The 24,994-nt window shown below is 35.8% G+C and overlaps 2 protein-coding genes across 5 annotated transcripts in view; one reads left to right on the top strand and one right to left on the bottom strand.

Moving 5' to 3' along the window:
* Dmd (dystrophin) overlaps positions 1–24,994 on the bottom strand; it is a 2,293,239-nt gene that overhangs the window by 1,308,167 nt on the left and 960,078 nt on the right. For all 4 annotated transcript variants that reach the window (XM_029473189.1, XM_021152893.1, XM_029473188.1 and 1 more), the window contains exon 29: positions 23,146–23,295. In XM_029473189.1, coding sequence (XP_029329049.1) covers positions 23,146–23,295 — 150 coding nt within the window. The remainder of the gene's footprint in view (positions 1–23,145; positions 23,296–24,994) is intronic.
* Positions 56–2,041, top strand: LOC110286513. Its single transcript, XM_021152898.2, has 2 exons — positions 56–1,252; positions 1,311–2,041. The coding sequence occupies exons 1-2, from the start codon at positions 121–123 to the stop codon at positions 1,349–1,351; spliced, it is 1,173 nt and encodes a 390-aa protein (XP_021008557.1). The 5' UTR covers positions 56–120; the 3' UTR covers positions 1,352–2,041.

Here is a 24,994-nt window from a genome sequence, read left to right as displayed (position 1 = left end):
CCAAAAATGGCTCCTCATTGTAGCTTGGAAGATGAAGGGCTGATCCTGCCTTGGTCTGATTGTCAATCCTCCGTCACTCATTGGGCAGATAAGAGTAAAACCTTTTCCTTTTCTCCCAACATGATGGATGACCCAGAGAAGAAATTTGCTATGAAAAAGGGACTTTTCATACAGGACTTTAAAATGCATCCTTTTCATAAGTGGGTACTTTGTGGGATTAATGGTAGCTGTACAGATCTTAATCCCTTGGTTTTCCTCCAAGGAGGAGCTGCTGGAAAAGTGATTTTTACTGGTATTTCAAAATTTGCTCAGTTTCATCAAGTTCTGTTACCTGATAGAACCATTTATCAAAATTCTACTACTGAAATCACTGGACTTAATAAGAACCTGATAAATCAGATTAGTTATTCACCTACTCCAGTTTGTGTGTACACCCCTTTCTTGTTTATTCTTTCTAACGGTTCCTTTGAATCCTGTACTAATGAAACCTGCTGGATGTCACAATGCTGGAACCTTAAGTGGACCAGCCATGCAATGCTTGCCAAGATTCCACCATGGATTCCTGTCCCCGTAGAGACCCCTTCCACCATATCTTTGCTCAGGCAAAAGCGAGACTTTGGTATCACTGCAGCCGTTGTGGTGGCAATGGCTGCCAGTGCGGTGGCAGCTACGGCTGCTGAAATTGCTATGACAACATCAGTCCAGTCAAGCACAACTATCGAGCAGTTGTCCTCCTCTGTGGCAGAGGCGATTGATCAACATTCAGTGTTCAGTGCCCAATTAAAAGGTGGGCTAATGATAGTGAACCAGCGCATTGATCTGGTGGAGGAAAGGCTGGAAATTCTGCTCCAGATGGCCCAGCTTGGCTGTGATAAGAAATCAGGAGCCTTATGTATTACTAGTGTCCAATATGAAAATTGGACACATGCAGCTAATCTATCTAAAGAATTGTCTTTGTTTCTTACAGGAAACTGGTCTGAAGGATTTGATGAAAAGCTTGAGGCGCTACGTGTAGCAGTGATGATGATTAATTCTACGCGCGTGGACCCATTATTGGTTGATGGAATCAAAGGACTTTCTACCTGGATTTCTTCTGCATTCTCACATTTTAAAGAGTGGGTGGGAGTGGGCCTGTTTGGCGCAACCCTGTGTTGTGGATTAGTGTTTTTACTATGGCTGGTTTGCAGACTCAGATCTCAACAGAGACGTGACAAGGTAGTAATTGCTCAAGCACTTGCTGCCATAGAGCAAGGCACCTCTCCTGATATTTGGCTATCCATGCTCAGGACTNCTTGCTGCCATAGAGCAAGGCACCTCTCCTGATATTTGGCTATCCATGCTCAGGACTTGATTGGCATCTGAGCTCTCTGCTTTTACATTCCACGGATCTGCGGATCCATTGCACTGGAATGAGAGAGACTCAATGATCATTGATCAGCCCTTATACATCGCTGAGGTTTCCTCATTGCACGCGATGAGATGAACATGATTTCCCCACTAATTCATTTTTTGGCTGGCCTCTTTTGTAGAGTTCACCCTAGGTCATTTAGCAGTTACTGTCAGGCAGTACTGCGGTATCCAAAGACGGGCAACTTTCCTCATGCACAGACCAACCTAAGGCACGGGGCCTGGTGGCGATAGGGTTTTCCAACGACGGGTAAGGCTGTGATATTAGAGAAACGACCTAAGACAAGGAGCCACAGTAGATGGACGTAACTGCATAGGCCTAGACCAGCCTTGTTTTATTATAACTAAAAGGGGGAAATGTGGGAAGCTGTGATAACATTTGCCATCACTAGATGGCGCTAAAGCTCCATTGTGCGCATGTGCAGGAGCAAAGACCCACCAAAGTCACCAGTCCACTTCCCAAGACACAAGTCCATCCCCTGGGGCATTAACCAATCCCTGGGGTGTATGAGACCATGGGTGATGCTACCAGCCGTAGTTAAGACACATCACTTCACGGGGTATTTAAGCCTCACACGTTTCTGAGCCTTCTTTGTTCTACTTCACGATTATGAATAAAGTGTAACCACGGAAAGGTCTTGTGTTCTGTGCATGTTTTTCGTGGGCGAGAAACAAAAGCGCAGGACAGAGAGAGAGAGATGAATTATAGAGACAGGTGGAGGAATGTTTACCTAGCATGTGCAGTAGTCCATAGTCTCTCTCTCTCTCATATATACATATATGCATATTTTATATATGGATATAAAATAAAATAACAGCCAAGAGTAATGAGTGGCAGTCAGTAAACAATGCTAAGGAAAATGGAAATAGATCTACCTGAAAACCCAGCAATACCACTCTTGAGAATATACCCAAAAGATGCCCCACCATGCCACAGGGGCATGTGTTTCACTATGTTCATAGAATCCTTATGTATGATAGCCAGAAGCTGGAAACAAACCAAATGTCCCCAAACAGAAGAATGGATACAGAAAATGTTGTTCATTTACACAATGGAATACTACTTAGCTATTAAGAACAAGGACATCCTGAGTTTTGCTGACAAATAGATGGAACTAGAAAATATTATCATGATTGAGGTAGCTCAAAAGGACATCATGGCATGTACTCACTAATAAGTGGATGTTAACCATAAAACAAAAATTAAATGTACAGAATACCCAAGATAAGGTCCACAGAACTCAAAAAGATCACCAAGCTCAAGAACCCAAGTGAGGATGCCAAGTAAGAAGAAAGCAATCACAAGGGGAGTGGTAGGGAGAAACCTAGGAAGGAAAGTGGATGGGGCCAGAGGAAGAGGGGAACATGATCTGGTATTGGGTGGTAGAAAAGGTTTGGAGCCCTGAAGGCCATCAGAAAGAATGGAAATACGCAACCTTGGGAGGTAGGAGATTGGAGGGACCCAAAGAATGCACCAGAGACCTGGAAGGCAAGAGACTCTCAGGACCCAAAGGGAGAGGCCTTAAATGAGATGCTCAACAGTAGGGAAAGAGAACTTGTAGAGCCTACGTCCAGCAGGACGACAGGGCATCAAGTATGGGAGAGGGTTGCCATCCCGTAGTGAAAACTCTGATCCGTAATTATTCTTGTCTGAAAGAACTGCAGGGGTTTAAATGGATTGGAGCCTGAGGAAAATAAGTTCCAATGACAGGCTCAAAATGGGTTCTAGCTCCAGGGGAGGTCCCAAGGGCCTATAGAACTCAGACTATGGAAAACTCACAGTAAGGTACCTATCATGACTGCACTCAGAAAGACTTAAAAGGCAGCTGAAAAAGTCAAATGTGGATATTTGTACTCAACAAATGGACAGAAGCTGCTGACCTCTGTGGTTGAATTAGGGAAAGGCTGAAAGAAGCTGAGGAGACAGGCAACCCTGTAGGAGCACCAGCAGTCTCAACTAACCTGGATCCCTGAGATCTCTCAAAAACTGGACCATCAACCAGGCAGAATACACCAGCTGATATGAGGCCCCCAACATGTATACAGAAGAGGACTGTTGAGTCTGGTTTAGTCAGAGAAGATGCACCTAACCCTCAGTGTTTAGAGGTCTGTTTGGGTGGGGCCATCCTCATGGAGACAGGTGGTTGGGAGGAGGTATGGGAAGTGGGAGAGTCAGAAGGTTGATGGGGGTGGGAGAATATAATCTGGAGTGTAAATAAATAAAAGATTAAAAAATATTAATTTGCTGACCCACATGGAAATTCCCCAACTTTGTTGTAATCACAATGAAAACCCTGAACCCCTAGACTCCAGACTCTCACTCTGACATACTTCAAAGGTGAGTCTGAGAGACCTTGCTCAGAAGCTCTTAATAATGATGCTTACATGTTTTGCATAGGATTTGGCTCTTTGTTGGTCTTTGGGTACCTGCAATTTGTGCATAATAATATGGATCCTTTATAGATAGTGCTATTATATTTTTATTAAAATGAAACACTATCATTATGTTGGAGTCTATGGTCAATCAGTATTGAATTTGCTTCCTTCTTAATGATGTATCTCTGGGTAATTTCATAATTTTCCTCTGTCCTGGGATTACTAAATCTTTAGGATAATTTCTAAATCTATAAGTCATGATACATATTCATCATAGATACTGCTATGATTTGTATAGTTCTGAAAACAATGAAAAATTAGATAGAGTATACTGTTCAATGATATTATAATTCATTTCAGCACAATTTTAAAAAGTTCTAGGTCTAAAACAGTAAGAACTGTTTTCTACTAATGTGACTGCAATCTTTCAAATACTTTGCCCATCAAGTTGATGAGAAAAATAGAGAATGCTGCGGTGCAATTTTGTAGAAAGGGTCTCATGTCAGGGAGTTTGGCTGTGATAGGTTTGATTTGTCTGGAATGTACTCCTTGAACACTAGGAGCAAGATGTAAGAAACAGATGATTTGACTTCTGCTTTCAATATGTTCTATACATTGCTAGAGCAATAGGTTGAAATTACAAGAAGACTCATATGATCTGCTATGGTGATAGTGATCCTCATAAACTCTGGCAAAACACATTGTCCCTCGTTAGAGAGCATACCCACCTTGGAAAGAGTACTCTTACAAATATGGAAGTTGATTGAAAGACATATAAGCTGGTTGCAAACCTTATTCTTTTTTTCCTAACCCAGTATATTTTTTTCTATGAGTGAAATTGAGTTTTTCAACCTAGTGAAGACATAATGAGGTTGGTTTCAGGTTCATTTACAGCCAAGACTATAGGATTCATACAGTTTTGGTAATGTCAGAATTATTTAAAAATTATGTTAAAAGACAATGTCTGTAGACATATTTAACTTCTCAGTGTCTTCCCAACAGAGAATGTTTCATCTGGACCACAGTTTACAAGGACAGAAAAAAAAACAGTGAAATGTAGTGTAGATCACAGAGATATCCTTTCAATTCCATCAACAATTCCATATGGTTTCCTAAAAAGTGGTCACTATGTTCAGTAGCGAAATATGGATATGAAGGATGATAATTTTATTCCTTGGTTGAATTAATTGTTCAGAAGTTGGAAATGAGCTGTATGAGTGGAAATCAGAGATCACCCAGCTGTGTTAACACACACAAAAATGTTAATTGTCCTCAATGGGAATGAATCTAAATCAAGGGGTATATTAGCAATACATTGCCTAAATCTCCCTTGGGTAAAAGGTGTTAGCTAGTGTTAAAATAAATCTAAGTGATCATCAAAATGTAGAAGAAAATTCTCATTACATTTGCAAGATGAAATAAAAAAAATCCCATTCTAAAAAGTGAAAGTAGTAAACAGAATACATATATACTAAGGGTCCTATGCCCTTTCATCTGTATACAGTTGATTATTATATAGAACTGAGACTGAAAGAAAAATCATGGAATTAAAAGAAAATGGATATTTTGCTGGGAAGATAGTTACCTGCCTAAAGAGCTTACAGCCCTAGAACCTACCCATGCAAGTCTAAAACCTAGACTCCATAGGAATGATTATTATACTAATGCTCCCATAGAGGAATAAAAAAAAAGTGGAAAAAGATATAACTATACTCGTGGCCCTTTAGTCTGCATTTCATAGCAAATAAAAAGAAGAAATACAAAGTATCAAAGAAAATTCATGTGAGAACTAATATGCAAGGTTGTCATCTGATATCCATATGTGGCCTCATTCTTTTCTCGCCATCTAGTTTCTTTCAGCCCCAGCCTGCCTTTCAGGAGTACCCGGTTCATGTAAGCAGCGGGCGGCTTACAGTTACAAGAAGAAGAAGAAGCAAAAAAGAAATAACATATCAAAATGCAACTGTTGGCATTAGACCAATAAATAGCATAGGATAGTGTGCGAAAAATCTGAGAATTCTCAATATAGATCAAAGCAGCTATAAGAATCAGTAATAGAGCAGAAATGCAATAGTTTTCTGTTATTTCTATGCCTTCAATGCTAATTTATTAACACATCTGTATTTCAATAACATAAAAAAATCTGATGAGCTTAAACATATTTTTATTCCTTATTCTATATGTGCATTTTCTGAAACAGAAGAAATTACTGTATGTAAATGATGTTATTCCATATATCTCTCCCACCCACATTACTCCTTAAAAAGTAGTACTCAGGCCTAGATGAGCTGTCTACACCACATCCCTCCCATGTGGCTGAGAGACTATATGAATTGAATATTAGGTGGGAATGTGGCAAAATAGTGTCTTCTGACCCTAAAGAAATCATTGCTTTTATGACTTCACAAAGGTTGGGGTTTCCTGAACAAGATTATAATAATCCAGTCAGCAAAAATTCCAGCACAGATGGGGAGAACCTAAAAAAAAAAACTCACTCTTAGATGAAAGGTGTTGGAAGTTAAGTTTTCTATGAAAGGAAAGGGCAGTTTTCTTTAGGAAGTAGTTCCTGTTAGGTTGCCTGTGTTCCTTTTGATGACAGTAGGTCCACTCACATAATGAAAGCACTGACTGGCCTCAGTAAGCTAGGAAAAGATGATGTAAAATTGACAGAAAGATATTTGGGGGACAAATATTTGGACATAAATGAAGATTGACTTTGAAGTTAATGTAATAAAAAATCATAATACACATGTATTAAACCCTTAAAGAATAAAAGGAAAGAAAATATTATTTTAGTGTAGTTTTGCCTCAATAAAAGTTAAAAAGTTTTAACATTACCCCAAGAATCCAAGGCAGCCATGAATACTAAAGACGCATGAAGCATGAAAATCTAACTTGAAATCGTATTTTATATTATATGAAATAACTACTATTTCTTAATCTGAAGGTAAAAATCAAAGTTATAGGCAAATAAATTTCAGTAAAATGAAAGCTCTAAAAATGATTCTGAAATTCTACACATAGAAAATGAGGTTAAAAGCAAATTAAACAACTGATCTAGTTTTTAGTTGATTAATTAGAACCTTGCTAAAACATCATCAGAAAGTTTTCCTGTTGCAACAGATGGGGACAGATATAGAGAAACATAGCTAGACATTCCACAAAGTGTGCGTGCTTGGAACTTCAGCCAGAAATGGCATGTTGTTATCAAATCTCTCCACGAAGGGATCAGGGATTCCCAAAGAAGATGAGGTTGAAAAACAGTAAGTTCCCAAGGAGATGGAGGTCACCAGGTAAACAAGGCCCTCTAAATCAAAGTCATCATATCTCATATGATCTCACAGAGGCTGAGGCTGCATGCAGAAGGCATGCAGGGACCAGCACCAGGTATTCTGTGTATATATTAAACTTCCAGGTTAGTTTTTATTTTTTTTGGGGGGGGGAGAGCTGGATTTCTTTGTGTGTAAATGAGTGGGTCTCTGATTCTTGTGTCTTCTGTTTGAATTTTTTTCTTCTATTTTTGTCTTGTTCAAATCTGATGTTGTGATTTTTCTTTATCTTATTATATTTTCTTATTATCCCTTAAATGCCTCTTTGTTTTCTTTTTAATTTTATCTGTATTTATTATTATTATTATTACTATTATTATTTTATTTATTCACATCCACAATGCTGCATCCCCTCCAGGTACCTCCTCACAGACTCCCTCTCCCCTATCCTCCTCCTGGGATCACCAACCCTGGATCATCAAATTTCTGCAGGATGAGAAACATCCTTTCCTGCTGAGGCCAGACAAGGCAGAGACAAGGGATTGATCTAGATGGCGGAAGAAGCAAGGAGGAACTGGGAAGTGTGAGTAGAATAAAAACTGTAGCCATGTATATTATGTGAAAAAAAATCTATTTTGCCACATCATCCTTATTTTTTGAGATTATAGTATACTTATACCATATCCCAGTTTCTTTTCTTTCCTCTAAACCCTCCTATACATCCCTCCTAACTCTTTTCAAATTCATGGCCTCTATTTTTTTTATTAATTGTTATATTTGCATGTATATCTGAGTACATGGGAGTAAGTGTACATATATACATCCAACTCAGTCTGTGTATTGTATGCATACTCCTTTGATATTTCTATATTCATGTACATTCTGTTCTATTAAAATAGCTAAGAAATATAAACAACCTTCAACTGAGAAATGGATAATGAGAATGTGTTCCATATAAATTATAGAATATTGTACTACTGTATAGAAAAATGAAGCCATGACATTTACAGGTAAATGGATGGAAACCATAAAGATCACAGGGAGTGAGGTGAACCTGACCTAGAAAAACAACTGTTGCATAATATTTTTCATCTAATTTCTTAGTTCTAAAACATCAGATATGATTACATTACCTGAAGTAACCACAGAGAACAGAAAATTAAGAAGGGCCTATGGGTGGAGGGGCAATAATGAGGGATTAATAGGGTACAAGTCAGCTGAAAGATCAGATGGGGGAAAATTGGGAGGTTCTAGTTAAGGAGGAAGGAGGAAAGGTGTAAAATAACAATAGACTTGTATAAAAATATTATAAAACAACTCAAATGTAACAGACATTAAAATACCTTTAATAAAATAAGTACACACACACACACACACACACATTAATGATATCTTCATATCTGCAATGACAATAATCCTTCTAAGAGCCTTCTAAAAACACCCCAATACCAGACATGAGAAGCTTTCCCTTGGGTTGTTGGTCAGGGTTGTTCAAAAGACTCCCAAATCATACAGCCTTTGTTATTTTGCATTTTACTGTCCACAAGAAGTAGGGAGTGAGTCCCTATTGCTGAAGATATCAAGCATATGAGATACAAGGTACAAAGACCCCAGATCTAGAAATGATCTGAAACTCTCCTCCCAGAGGACTGGGTTAATGATTTAAAAAAAAAAGTGCCATGTAAGCTTCCTAAGAGAATTACTAGCAGTCCTATCTAGCTTTGGTGACTATGAATAACAAAAACATTCAGCAAGGCAGGATAAACAACCTAAAAGATGTAGTAGTTGTCTGAATACCTAAACAATAACCAACAGCTCTCTAATTGGGATCAAAAGCTACTGAACAAGAAGAGAAACTTGTCTGGTTTTAGAAACCTAACAAACAACCCAAGGCAAGTGAAGTTATGGATCTTAGAGTGGAGCATGTTGCTGACATTTAACTAACCGGCCTGCATAATCCCTCAATTCATTATAAATGCATGTCCTTATACCAATCTATAAGTGTAGTTATTACTACTCATTGAGGATATTTCCCCTTTCAACTTATGAAGACCATTACAATACAGCATAACTAATTAAAATATAGTTGTGGAACTGAGTACCAAGTAATAAATGTATAATAGAAATACTGTACATAAGGTGTAGAGATCATTTAAAAGAGTAAGTAGGTGCAAAGAGTATAATAGCAAGAGTAACAGGGATGTGTTGTACGATTGTGGGTCTTAGAATGTCTCACCAGCATGATTGTCTAAATATGACCTTAACTAACACAACAGTAGACAGGCTAATGTGAATGGGAGAAAGCTCACAAGGCCACAGCTCTACAGAAAGAACACAGGCAACTAAGAAATACTGAGAGGATGATAAATAGTCTTTCCCAATGACAAGTACCATTTTAGTTATCCAATATCAAATGGTCATCCATGAAAAGGTATATATTCAGGTTGCTTTCTTATACACCCCAGAACCTCAGTGGTATCAACTTCTTAGTGCGCTGTGCCCACCTACATTAAGTATTAAGAAAATGTCCCCACAGACTTGCTTACAGACCTAACTGCTGGATTCATTTCTCTATTGAAGTTCCCTCTTCAAAAGTCACTCTTGATTGAGTTGAGTTAGAAAAAAATAAAGAAAGAAAAAAATACAACAAAAACCTTTAAGTCTACATTTCCTGTATTTAAAGGGTGAGGTACTTATTGCATGCTCATATATTATATTTTATTAATATTAGTATAACTAATATAATGATATAAACAATTTGTTCCTTCTCAAAGTATGGGCATGAATTAAAATCACTATAGTAACAAATATATTGTCTATACTGCTAAAGACCAAGTCAGCTAGAACCCAAATGATCATGCTAATACCCTCCATGAAGTTCAATATTTATACAATTATAATAGTTTTATCATAGAGCATCCAACTTAGGAAAGTCAAGATTCATCGTATTTATTATCTTTTCTTCATGTAAATAAAGAAAGCGCTAAATTAGAAATATAGAAGTTGTATTCCTGGATGATATATCTATTATTAACACACTAAGAATAATAAAAAATAAATCCCTTGGTTGATTATCTTCAGTGAAATAATAAACCAACCATATTATATAGAAATTCAGTTAAGTTCTTAACTTCTGAATACTTTTGAAAACAATTTAGATAGCAAAAGCAATAAAAAACATAAAAAGTATACTTGGACATGTCATCTTTTGTATGTAACCCAGGTAGTCGCGTTGTAACCCATTGTAAGAGAGCCCAAGCTTAGCTTATTGTTTCTGCAGTTGCTTCCTAGCAATTATGACATTTTGGACAAGGGTTCTACATTTGCTTTTTATACAAAATTCCCTAAAGTATGCAGCTGATCTGATTAACATAATTTAGCCAAAATTACCAACAGCTAACAGACTAAAATAAGCTAAAGTAAACTGAATATGCTACAAGAGAAATAATACATGAAATTCACATCAGAACCATCAGGACATGGTGACATATTGAAGAATGAATATCAAATGAGAAAGTTCTGAATATTGCTATCAGTGTAAGACAGGATTCCAAAGACAGGGGTCTTGGCTATTTCAGACTATAATCAAACACTTCTTGAAGACAATAATTATACATAACACAACCAAGATTCTCTTTTCATTTTATTCCTTAAGTATGAATGTGTGTGCAATTTTGATTTATGTAAGTATTTTACAAAAAACTGTGAGATGTTTAGAAACTGGCTATTCTTACTATATGTTGTAGAGGGTTGACCTGTTTATACTCCACTGCTATTACTGTTTCCTCAAGACCAGGTTGCTCCAGAGGAGAGAGTCCTCATGTAGACCAATTGATACTATGTAACTTTGCCCCCAAGTTGTTTTTGATTGGTGAATAAAGATGCCGACAGCTAATAGCAGGGCACAGGAGACATAGTTTGGGTATAGGATTTCTGGGCTTCGAAGTCAGGGGAGAAACACAAGGAGGAGGAGAAGCCACCATGAATGAGGTGAGTCTTTAAAATTGTGGTGCTGAGGGCTGACCCAATTGGAGTTAAGAGCTGTCCACCTAAAACATAGTAAGTAATAACATGTGGTTATCAATAGGAAAGTAGATTCTAATATCATAGAAGATAGATATCTGTCCAACTCTTTTGCTATTTAAGGTAGATTGTAAATAAAAAAAAGTTGCAGGTCTTTTATCTGGGAACTGAATGATTAAGGAGTGGTAGAAACCTAGGTTTGGAATTAAAATTTTTTATAATACATGATTTTACTGAAGTAGAATAGAAGATAATTTGAATAGGAGCCCTTTTTGCTGTGAAGTGTTGGCCAGCACTTTACCTTCTTAATGGAACTTTACAAATGAAGAAAATCTTGTGCTAATAAACATTATACCATTTGTATGTTCTGCTTCCTATACCCTCCTCAAGCCATAGCTTCATGGACCTAAGCCTAATACAAATTTCTCAGAGATGGAGTTCACCATAAATCCATATTTCACTCTTAAAACTCTCTTCATAACTTAACATTGTCTAGTACTAATTTTATCATTTCTAAAGTTAATTCATTTTAATTTATCTCTTATTTGCAGTAATTTCATTTTTCATGTTAAATATGCCTTAATATTGGATTTTTCTTCAACTGAAAATTGTTCTGAAGTTACAACTGTCTGTTCAACTGACGTGTCTCATCTATGTTATTATCTATTTTAAATTACCACGCTTGCTCTCTTTTCTTGTCAACCAGAATTCAATGCCTGCAATATGTCTTATTTTTACTTTTAGATGATTCTCATCTCTCATGTTTCTTGTCAGAACTTTTGAAGAAGACAGCTACAATAAATAAGTGAAAGATTGAAGGGGAAGTGAGTTAGAAATGTCTACTCCTGTTTTAAGTATATTCTAGAATGTGGGAAAACTATTATATAGAGAAGCAAAATTATTAAAGGTATTTTTTCAAGTCCCAGGAAAGGTATTAAACACTAAAATTTGCTAACTTTCCTTTTTCTGGCTCTATATCATTTTATATAACATTCAATACCTCATAAGATGGTACTATTCACATACAATGAACAGAAGGCATTAACTTTGCAAGTCTATAAGTATAATATATCATTATTTTAATATATAGAATAATTGTTACTGTTATACTATCCGTTTGATAACAAAGTACTTATAACCAGAGGCCAATATTATTGACATTTCATTCACTTAATGACATAGTACATAAAGAGTTCTAAACTGGGCATAGACTGAAATTAAAACAGTTTAATAAAGGAAAAATACAAGGAGAAAATAAGCCATTTTCATCCTCTAGTTTTTGATGCAATATTCTACACATTATTTTCAAATTATATCATAATATTTTAAAGATTATCTTACTTATTTTATATATGTGAGTATGCTGTAGCTCTCTGCAGACATACCAGAAGAGTACATCAAATCCCTTTACAGAAGGTTGTGAGCTACCATGTGGTTGTTGGGAATTGAACTCAGGACCTCTGGAAGAGCAGTCAGTGCTGGTAAACACTGAACCATTGCTCCAGCCCTTCATAATGTAAATTTTAAGCTGGATAATATAAATTAATTCTGGTATTTATCATGTGTTTTGCTCCATTTTATTTATGCTGATTCATGATGGCTTTGTTTTCTTTGTGCATGCTTAATTTGATCTCATATATGACCAAACATTTTCTATGAGGAGGACATTTTTCCTGATAAAGTATTTGGATTTGCTTCTAATTAGTGCTAGTCTGCAGTTACTTTAATCTATTCATTTGTTTGGATATTCCTTGGCCCCAGTTTCATTCAAAATAACTGTTAAGATCCCCTGACAGCTTGAGTCTGACACTTAGATTACTTACTATCAATTGTCTTGATTCATGAAAAAAAGGGTTTCCTAGATTTAACAGGTTAATACAAGTGTTAGTCCTCATAAGTAGATTACCTGTATGCCCTGCCCATACATTCTTACTTTTACATATCTTCTAGTGAGGATGCTTCAATGTATATCTGTTAGACATTTTCCTGTGTCACAGAACACAAGGTATTTTTGGAGATGTAGCCTACCTCTCTGTAGCAATGAAGGTTAACATCCTTCCTGCATATTAAGATTATCAAATATATTTTTTAAAAATAGTTTGTAATTACATTTGACACTATGTATAAGTAACAGCAAAAGAACAGATATAAATTGTGGCTCACTGAATAATAAGCATAAACATTACTATTATTATAGTTCAACATTTTTAAAAATAACAAAATCACAAAGCATATTCTTTTTTTGAACAAAGACTTTGCAACAAAATTAAACCCTGTAATTGATTGACACAAAGCCAATTCTTTTCAGTGTGCCTTGCATCAATATTTACCATTCTGGTCTATTTATCCTAAGCAAGATGTAGCACTGAGTGTACAATTTGTCATAATTATTGAGAACAATTAAAGGGTTTCTGCAGCTATCTCTCATGACAGTTAATACTAAAGCAGAATTAACCAGTTCAGATGTTGTTTTTTCTTTGTTACTCTGACTCTTCTTTTGTGTATGGTAAAAGTATTTATATACAGGGAATACAGGATGGATTAGTCAGTGTGTAAAGGAAGTTGCTATGTAGAGCTAATAACATGAGCTTCATCTCCAGAACCCATCTACATAAATGTAGATTAAGGAAACCACACCACAAAATTGTTGTGTGATCTCTACTTGCATGTTGTAGCATGCACACTCATGCACACATGCACACACACACACAATATACATATACATATGGAAAATAATAAACAAACAAATAAACAAATAAATAAATTTATAGACAGATATGTAAAAAAGATAAAATTTAATAAAGATAAAACAATACTAATCTCATGAGAAACTATATACATATTGGACTTCTAAACAGTTACAATATTTAATATTCTAAAATATATGCTATTAGTTAATTATTCCTAATTTTTTATAGTTACATATTTATCACACATAGTGATATATTTCATAAAGTTATTTCAATGTAAGAATATTGTTTATATTGGATAAATTCAATATTCTTCCTTCTGTTTCTTATTTCTTCCATCCTTTTATTTCCTTCACCCAATTCCATTCATTCTTAATACCTTTTTTAAAGATTTACTTATTTTATGGACGTGAGTACACTGTCGCTGTCTTCAGACACACCAGAAGAGAGCATTGGATCCCAATACAGATGGTTGTGAGCCACCATGTGGTTGCTGAGATTCAACTCAGGACCTCGGGAAGAGCAGTCAACACTCCCATCTCCTCAGTCATCTTTCAAACCCCCATTTTAAATACTTTTAAACTCATGATCCAAGTTTATTTTTAAGTTAAAAAATCAGACAGAAGTTGTCTCCCCACACTAACATAGTCACCCTAGCACTTGGGGGTAAAATGCAGGAGGATTATAACTTTGGCCCCAGAGTGAGCTGTATCAAAGTTAAAAAAAAAAGAAAAAGAAAAAGAAAAGAAACGAAATGAAACAAAAAGAAAAGAAAAGAAGAGAAAAGAAAAAGAAAAAGAAAAAGAAAAAGAAAAAAAAAGAAAAAGAAAAAGAAAAAGAAAAAGCAATGATGGAGAAATGGTTTAATGGTTTATTCCCAACAGAGAATTGCTGCTATATCTACAACATGACTCTCATAACTATTATTATGCAGAGGTTCAAGTCCATTATATGAAATAAATTGTTTGCATACAATATACATATCTCCTTATTTCCTATTTACAATTTTCTCTAGATTCCTTGTGGTGCTCATTATAAATATTAAGAAATATATGATATATTGCGCTGTTTAGGGAATAATGTTAAGAAAAATAGTCTGTATATGATCACTATAAGTGTCTATGCTCTATACATTTTCTGTCTGTAGTGAGTTGACTCTCTCCATAGAAAATCAGAAAGTATACATGGACCATAATAGTCATTTTGTTATCACTTTTCCTCAGTACAAACCAAGGATCATAGAGGCTTGAGGTAATATAATGAAATGTTCATGTACCTTGTTTCCTGGTACAAAGACATTTGAATCTAAATGCTCACAAGCCTCTAATCAATTTGCAGTTTTTGATACTCATTTCATTTGTATAAAATTGATATATAAAAGTTTTCACACAATAGGGCAATTTGAGAACAGAAAGAGAACACAGTATCGCTTGCTTCATTGGAACAGTACTGAGTCCTGGATAACCAATATACTATCACTACTATTATTAAGCATTTTGTTGTATACTAAAACATTTTAACATTTGGTCACTTACAGAGAGAATAAAGCCACTATAATATTCTTAAAATTATGTGATTTGTATGGCATTTGAAGTTGGTTTCTGGTTTATTAATCATCCTCCATATAGTTTCTATGACTAGAAAATATAGTATATAAAGAGTGAACGATGCCTTTAAAATGACTGAAATAATTTTTTTTTACTTGAATGTGAATTCACATTCTGAAATTAGGAATGGGATCTAGCACATCTCTTTTAAATATTCATAGGCAATAAAATCCCTAGCTGTATGATTGATTTTACAGGCAATTGAATGTTACCTTATCTCTGCATAATTGCAGCTATAAGAAACATTAGGTAGGCAATAAAAACCCTTTCAAGCCTCTGACATAAGCATTTAATTGAGAAGAAAATGGGTTAAAGCTCGTTTTTAGATGAAATAGTAGTTACTTTAAAAAGGAAAATATGTTTTTTTTCTGTAGCCAGGAAATAACAAAATATGATGACTTGAAAACAAAGTTACAATTCTTGACCATAATTATTTTCTTTCTCCTGACCATCACATAACATATCCTGACTAGATAGCCAGTGACAATAAGCAAAATAATAATACTATTGGCATTATTAGGCATTTCTAAATTATCTAAGTAATTCCAGAAACTACCTAATTTATACTCTTGAATCTTGGTTTCTAACCATCAGCTGGTCAACGAAAAAAAAAATACAAGTGTCTGAAAAGGTGCCAAAGCCAACATGTCATCAATAAGATCTCTAACCCAAAACATCAGTGAAAATTCTAAAATGGGGGTAGGACCAGGCTTCCTGTAGCTCAATAGTGTTACTTAATCAAGTCAGGGAAGATACATCCACAAAATCTCAACTATATGGTCTTCTGATCAGCACAATTAGGACATATGGCATGCAAATATTGACATGGAAAATGCAGCATGGTACCACTTTAGATAAAGAGAATAGCTGATCAGTGGCTGCTAAAAGGGGGCAAATTAATGTTCTACATGGTTGACATCCTGCAAAGGATATCCAGTCCAATGTTTTAGCCTAGGACTAATGGATATACAATACTAAATAGACTCAGTAGTTTTTACACACACATATGTATATAATATATATGCATATGTATATATGTATACATATTTGTAATATATAACAATGATAATTTGTAAATAATTTGAGACAGAATAACACAGGAAGAATTTGAATGGAAAAGGAGTGGCAGTAATATGGACACAGTATTTCATGAATGAAGTTTTTACATTAAATATTAAAAAAATACATTTATATTTCCAATAGATTTTAAATACCAGCACAATAAATTTAAAGGGTATTATCTCAGAGAGAATATAGTTTTCAACAAAGTACAAAATTGTGTTTTCAAATGCTAAATCTCTATAAGGCTCTCTCTCTCTCTCTCTCTCTCTCTCTCTATATATATATATATATATATATATATATATATATATATATATATATCATAGTAAAGATTAGCATTAGTTTCAAGTTTATTTCAAATGTATATTTAGTGTTCTTATAGCATTCTGTTTATTTCATTACTGAGGCAAACTTGGAAAATAATTAATGTTAAGACTTAGAAAATATATTTTTTATACATCAAAATTCTTGATTGCTTATTATATTGGCTGGTTTTGTGTGTCAACTTGACACAGGCTGGAGTCATAACAGAGAAAGGAGCTTCAGTTGGGAAAGTGCCTCCATGAGATCCAGCTATAAGGCATTTTCTCAATTAGTGATCAAGTGAGGAGAGCCCATTGTGAATGGTGCCATCCCTGAGCTGGTAGTCTTGGGTTCTATAAGAGAGCAGGCTGAGCAAGCCAGGTGAAGCAAGTCAGTAAGGAACATCCCTCCATGGCCTCTGCATCCTTTGGTGATCAACAGCAATGTGGAAAATGTAAGTTCAATAAGCCCTTTCCTCCCCAACTTGCTTCTTGGTCATGATGTTTGTGCAAAAATAGAAACCCTGACTAAGACATTTATTAAATAGCTTTCTGATTCAGTGCTTATCCTTTAATATTTTTGCAAAAATTTTCTACTCCTTAATAAGGAGTGCATGTGCAGTTCTGTTCAATTTGCATTGGGTTATTAAAAGGATGCAGGTTTTGCTACATTTAACATTGGAATATATTTGTATTCCTATGCTTTTCTTTATGCTAGATTTATACATTTTGCACTTGTCCATTTGTTAGAAGACACATACTCTGCCATTCAATCCAGGAAAAATTAAGAAAAACACATGTCACTTATTAAATATATGCTATGATCTTGGCTCCTTATCCAGTAATCTTGTCACAATAATGCTTTGGGATTATATTAATTATCACACATGAGGAAATGGAAAACTTAAAATGTTACCCAGGGTCACATATTCAATGAATTCGACATTTTCTAAGTTAGAGACTTGTCTGTTACTGTAAAGAAAGAAAAACACAATGACCCAACAGTGACTTATGCAATCCAGCCTTAAGTTTCAAAGCTTCACAAAATGGTTTCTCAGAGCTTCCCACCCTCTCAGGTTCTTATTGTAGGTCTCCATTGTTGCAGGCACCTTTTCTATTTCTCACAGCGTAAAGTGGATCTTTGGTTAACAATATTAAACTTCTTCTTAATACTTGTAGTCTCTAGAATGTAATACTAGGTCTCCTAGTATTATTTTCCTCTCTAAATTATACATTTTGACTTTCTGCCCCACCTGTTCACTTTTACTGATACCTGAATAGGCACTATCAATAGCAACATACCAAAGATTCAATGTTATGTTGCTGTCCAAAGAATTTGTCCCATTAATTTTTAATTTAGTCAGAAAGAAATTCTTAGGTCAAGGGCAGAAGGCAGCAAGAGTCTTTATCATAATACCATATGAATTATCTATAGCACAGATGCCAACATTGCTCACCTCTGAAAACTCTTCCAGGATCCTACTAGAAATTCTCCTTACAAAATTCAACTATTTTTTCCAATCCAAAGTCCTAAATCTTTCACATTCCTCAAAAAACACTTTGGTCTTCCTTCTTGGTCTTCACGTGGTCTGTGAATTGCAGGGGAATGGTGAACTGGGGGAAGCCACTAGCACATGCCAGGAAAGCAAGAGGCTACCAGGATCAAACTGGGATGACATTAGCTGAAATACCCAACAAAGGGGAGAGAAAAACCTATAGAGACCATATCCAGAGGTTAGACATGGCCCCTGTTTGAGGCATGGTGTGAAGAGCAGGTGTGGCAGCAGTCCCAAGATGGTGCCCGGGACTGCAGCCAAGTCTTATGACTTGCACCTGACTTCTATCATATTCCACTCATGTCGACATGTCCATGGCTGAAGGATTGGCCACCTAGATCGCCACAGCAGACTCCCACCTGAATGAGTGGGCTGGCATTGGTGGACTTGCCATATGCCCAATTCTCATCGGTGTCCTGGCCTTCTGGTGCATCTGCCGCATGCAGAGTTGTCAGCGCAGAGCCCAAGCCTTGATGATACAGGCTTCTGTGGCAGTGGAAACAGTATAATCTCCTCAAGTGTGGCTTGGCATGCTAGAGAAGTGGTCAATGAAGGGTAAGACTCCCTGGGCATGTCACCAACCTAAGACAGGGATCAAACCAACACTGTTTGTCTCCTGATAACAGGTAAGGGGCATTGCCACAGGGTGCAACCTAAGACAGGCATTCTCTCTGCCAATAAGTAAAGAAGGGGGAGATGTGAGGAGAGGGTGTGGCAGCAGTCCCAAGATGGCACTTGGGCCTGCAGCCAAGTCTTATGACTTGCACCTCACTTCCTCATACACCTGAAAATAAGCCAAGGCCATCGTGAGAACTGCACCAGTGCACCATGATGCAAGATCGGACCATATGACAAGTGGTGATTCTGGCCAATGAACTGCTGTTACATGGACTGGGCTGATGGGGTGTGGTAGAAGGGTTATATAAGGGATTGTGATTGGGGGTGGGAGAGAGAGAAAAAGAAGAAGAGAGATTTTTTTTTCCTGCATGCATGTTGAAAGGTTCCTGAATAAACTGCTTTGAAAAGAACGCTGTGTCGTCACTCTTTTCTGCTGGTCGGAGACAGAAGCGACAGCATGGGGTCACCCACCCATCTCAAAAATATTAACACAGAATTGTTCCTGTCTAAAGGAAATGGTGGGACAAAGAGTGGAGCAGAGACTGAAGGAAAGGCCATCTAGAGATCACCCCACCTGGGGATCCTTCCCATTTGAAGACACCAAACCCAGGCACTTGCAGATGTCAAGAAGTGCTGGCTGAAAGGAGCCTGGTATTGCTGTCCCATGAGAGGTGCTGTCAGAGCCTGACCAATACAAATGCGGATGCTCAGAAGCCAACCATTGGACTGAACACTGAGACCCCAATGAAGGAGTTAGGGGAATGACTGAAGGAGGTGATAGGGTTTGGAACCCCATAGGAAGAACAACAATATTAACTAATCAGAGCCCCCCCCCCACACACACAGAGCTCCCAGCAACTAAACCACCAACCAAAGAGTACACATGGAAGGACCCATAGCAAAGGATGGCCTTATCTGGCATCAGTGTGAGGGGAGGTCCTTAGTCCTGTGGAGACTTGATGCCCCAAATAGGAGAATATTAGGGCAGTGAGGCAGGAGTGGGTGGGTGGTGGGGAATCTCCCTCATAGAAGCATGGGATAGGGTACTTGTGGAGGGGAAACTGGATAATACTTGAAATTTATATAAATAAAATAACCAATAAAAATGAAATACCCCCAAAAAGCCCAAGCTCTTGAACAGTAGGGCATACCTAATGACCACTGTTTATATATGGTACTGGAATGTATCCTGTATGCTTCAAGAGGCAACAGGTAAACAGCAGGACAACTATAAACACTTCCATCTTCATACAATGGTGACCTGCCTGCAAGGTACACTGTTGCCATAGTAGCACAACAGCTGTATGATTGGATTTAAGGCTCAATGCATGAATCATAACTTTTGCTTGACTCTGCTCAGGTAGCTAAGACCTAGTGCTAGGTAGACCTTGGACCAAGAGGGAAACAAAATACTATTGTTCTGCTAAAGGAATATACCCATAAAACAACTGCTAATGATATTCTGCTGTACTCATTATTCAACCATTATTACAGATGCTTCCTCCTGCAGCAACTGAGAAAAAAAAAATACAGAAACCCACAGCAGACGTTACATAGTGAGTGAGAGGCCCTGAAACAATCCTAAATGGGATAACACGACAGATTGTAAGAGCCAGTGTAAAAAGAACAAAACATGAAAACTAGGCCGTCTAGACACCACATGGATGTTACCCATGTGAACTCATAGAAAGTATGTTAGTATGCACAGGGCTTGCCCAGGTCTAAGTCAGATGAGGTCCCAGGGCTGACAGGGGAAATGAACACAAGCCTCCATCCTTAATCTAGAAGTTATCACCAATTGATAACTGCCTTCAAATGAAAAAATAATTTTACCAAATTCTTATTGGGTCTGACTGAGTATATAAACCAGACTCAAGGGCAGGCTCCATATTTAGCAGTAGGATGGACAAAACAGAACAAAACTGACTCAATATTATTATTAGTGGGCTTTTTGTTTGTTTACCTTACAGGTCTTCACTTATTTAAAAAAATCATGTACTAACAAATCAGTGCACTTTATAGAAGGTGCAGATTATATTATTATCACAGGTATGGTATAACCATAAATAAATGTCTGGGATCAAAAATAAGTTTTGGATCTTGAGACTATTGAATGCACAAATATAATACAAAACTTGGTGAGATAGAAGTCTACTCCCCAAAACAGAATGAATGGAAAATGAAGAGTTGCTAAAGATTAAGAATAGGCTATTTTAAGTTCATTCAAGACTTGAACTATTTACCTTAAAACATAATGTCTTACATGCTAATAACAGCCAAATCATATTAAATTCCATAACAAAAATCAAATAATCACTTTCAATTTAGATCTAGAAATATCTAATTTTATTTACATTAAATAGAGTAAATTCAACATTGAAGGGAGAAGTAATGTAAAAATACTCCCCTTTCCAATGTGTAAAAACCTATGCTTTCATGGGTAAAATAAAGATGAAAACAAGAAATATTCCTACATTGGAATTTCCTGTCATTATATGAATACATAAACAACCCTCTATATTTTCTTCCTTCCCATGCCTTATATGATATCTTCTTGTATCTTGTACACATTATGGAAGTGATGATTTTTTTACTAAACTAAAATTCATATAGTAAGAGCATTAGGGAATTTTACATGTAAACCAAAAATTATAATAGTATCTCAGAAGTAGAAATATTCAGACAATTGATAATAAACTATCAATATACAAGGTTTCTTCCTAAAAATCTATTTTTTAGGAAGACTATGAGGAACATTGCCTGAGTAGAAGATATATGTTATTTTGTTCATGTTTGCTAGGTAAATCATGCCATGTATACGAATCTTCATATATGAATATATATATATACATATATATATATATATATGTATATATATATATATAATGTGTGTGTGTGTGTGTATGTGTGTGTGTGTGTGTGTGTGTGTGTGTGTGTGTGTGTGTAGTATTGTAATTTGAGTAAGAATAGCCCCATAGGCTTATATATTTGAATGCTTGGCTCAGAGGGAATGGGAAAATTATACAATGGGGATTGATTGATGTAGGTATAGTTTTGTCGAAGGATGTATGTCACTGAGGTAGGGCTTTGTTGATTTCAAATCCCAAACCAAATTGAGTGGCTTTCTCTCTTCCTGTTGTCTATGGATCCAGATGTAGGACTCTCTACCTATTTCCTTAGAACTATACCTGCCTGCATGCCACTGTGCTTCCTGCCATGATGACAATGGACTAAACCTTTCAACTGTAAGCCAGCACCAATTAAATGCTTTCCTATTTAATAGCTGATATTGTCATGATTTATCTTCACAAGGGAATATTGTCTAAGATATATAGTAACAATTTAAATTAATTGGAATATATAATTTTGAGTATACTGATTGAAATGTATATATTATTAGCAAATTATTTATGACCCAATCATTGTGTGGAAATAAGTATATGGGAGAGAAACTAAAAGGTAAAATAGAAAAGGGTGAAAGGGAAGAAAGAGAAAGAATGTTACATTTACATACACATTATTTTAGGGAAAGAAAATCAACCATGTTACTGCAAGATACAATATAAATATTATATAAGCTAGATAGCTTTATGTCAACTTGACACAAACTAGAGTCATTTGAGAAGAGGTAAACTCAATTTAAAACTGCCTCCATAATATCAGGCTGTAGGCAAGCATGTAGGGCATATTTTAAATTAGTGATTGATGTGGGAGTTCCCAACACATTGAAGGTAGTGTTATCTCTTTGCTTGTAGTAGTAGGTTCTGCAAGAAACCAGATTGAGCAAGCCATGATAAACAAGCCAATAAGCAGCACTCTTCCATGGCTTGTGCATCAGCTCCTGTCTCCAGGTTCCTATCTTGACTTCCTTCAGTGATAGACTATCACCTGGAAGTGTAACTTGAAATAAGCCATTTCCTCCCCAAATTGACTTGGTCACAGTGTTTCATCATAAAAATGGGAACACCAAGAGAGTATATTAAATATTAGTTTATAGGTATGATCATGGTATTTTTTCTTCATATATATCAGCTTCTTGTTAAAAATCATACTTCCTGTTAAAAACCATGTATTTCTAAGAGTAATGACATGCACGTCAAAAAAATTTCACCCACTGCTGTAAAATCTGAGACTAAACTGAGCAGAAATCATTTTTTTTCATTTTACTGGAAAAGACTGTGTCGCTCATATATTTATAAAATGTAGATAAAGAGATTTCCCACTTATCATCATACCTCTTCATGTAGTTCCCTCCAACGAGAATTAAACGTCTCAAGCTCCTCATTGATCAGTTCATCCATGACTCCTCCATCTGTAAGAGTCTGTGCCAATAGACGAATCTGATTTGGGTTCTCCTCTGAATGATGCATCAGATTTTCAAGAGACTGAAAAAAATTCCCAACAATTAATGTTTCATGCCTTTGTCTAAATACATTGAATGTATAAACAGTGCTCAGTATTTCCTTGTTTACATACAATTTAGCCATAAGCAACGTAAACCAAAATTTAATTTGGATAATAAAACTTGAAGGATCATTATTGCTTAAAAATTCAAGGACTGAATATATATTTTTTTTCACTGGGTTATCTCTGCATTTTCAACTATACTTTGAAATAATGGCTTATCATTTTCTCAGGGAGAGCCTCCTCTTTATTTTTTTTTTAATTATTAGTGTCATGGAGGTAAAGTAATTCTGAAAATATGTGTATTAGAAGCTCATAAGTCCCATTTATTTTCAAGGAAACACCTTTACTCTTCACATTTTCACATAGATACAGGGTGGTCCTAGATGTATTAGTACTGAAGGTTGATAGAAATAACCATAAGTTCCTTTATGCTCAAGAAGGGACATTTGAGAAGATCTCACAACTATGTAAATGGTATATATAGGCTTCAACAATAATTTTAATAGGTTGTTGTTTCCAAACACATGAAACTATCCCAAGAGATATCTTTGTGTCTTTCTTATGTGTCTATTACTTTTCAAAAACTGAAAATTTCAATTATTTGGCTCTTAAAATTTTAATAAATAATAATATAATTATTTCCCAGTTACATTTTTAAAAATATGCTTTTGACATCTAAAATCCAAAAGAAACACTAATCATAGCTTTAATACAAAATGTTAGTATTGATTCTTCTTATAACATATACAATTCATTATATGTTGCATATATTTCAGATTTAAAATTTTTTCATAGAGTATTTCTCTTTGTGTCCTAATGAAGTACATAACCTGTTAATTAAATAATAGGTCAACTTGTTAAACAAAGGTAAACCGTTTTTTTTTTTTCTCTTAGAGAGGACCTTGATGGAGTTGGGGTAGTGGGAAAATATGATAAAAATGCAATATAAAATACAAGTAAAAGAAAGAAAGAAAAATTAAGAATTTATGAAAATCATTAAAAGCAAGGAAAGTTAGAAGTGCTATGGCTTTCCTATTCTTGTGAAATACAATATATCCTTTTACTATTTAAATGCCATAAGAATAAGCAGTACCAACCTCACCAAACAATACATTTATATATAATAGTCAATAGGAATGCAAATGGTAATAATGAGAACTTCCTATTTTTATTTACATTTTCATTTGATGCCTCATCTGTCTCCTCTGAATGGACTATATTTTATAAGCATGAATAATTATACAAGCAATGGTATGACTATAACATAATCCACATGATTATATTTACATCACCTGTGTTCCCCCACATAACAGCTGCTACTTTTCTCTTTCCTAATAATTCCCCTTCCGTTTTCATGTTTTGTTGGTTATTTTTCTTTAGCTTTCACATGTGAGAGGCAGACAAACAACATGAACATGCTACTTCTTTTTCAAAGTATTACTTAAAATGTATCATCAGGATAATGTAATTTACACCTTGTTTATGCAAAAGCATAATAAAACTTATATATAGGGCCGGGCGTGGTGGCGCACGCCTTTAATCCCAGCACTTGGGAGGCAGAAGCAGGCAGATTTCTGAGTTCGAGGCCAGCCTGGGCTACAGAGTGTGTTCCAGGACAGCCACGACTACACAGAGAAACCCTGTCTCGAAAAACCAAAAAAAAAAAAAAAAAAAAAA

Source organism: Mus caroli, chromosome X (assembly GCF_900094665.2).
Source record: "Mus caroli chromosome X, CAROLI_EIJ_v1.1, whole genome shotgun sequence".
Taxonomy (NCBI): Eukaryota; Metazoa; Chordata; class Mammalia; order Rodentia; family Muridae; genus Mus; species Mus caroli.
This window is presented reverse-complemented; position numbering and strand designations above follow the sequence as displayed.

Excerpts from the sequence above, each read along its gene's own strand:
- LOC110286513 (XM_021152898.2), top strand. The coding sequence starts at position 121 with ATGATGGATGACCCAGAGAAGAAATTTGCTATGAAAAAGGGACTTTTC. Across the intron at positions 1,253-1,310 it reads ACTTGCTGCCATAGAGCAAG|GCACCTCTCCTGATATTTGG; the intron begins GCACCTCTCCTG and ends CCATAGAGCAAG.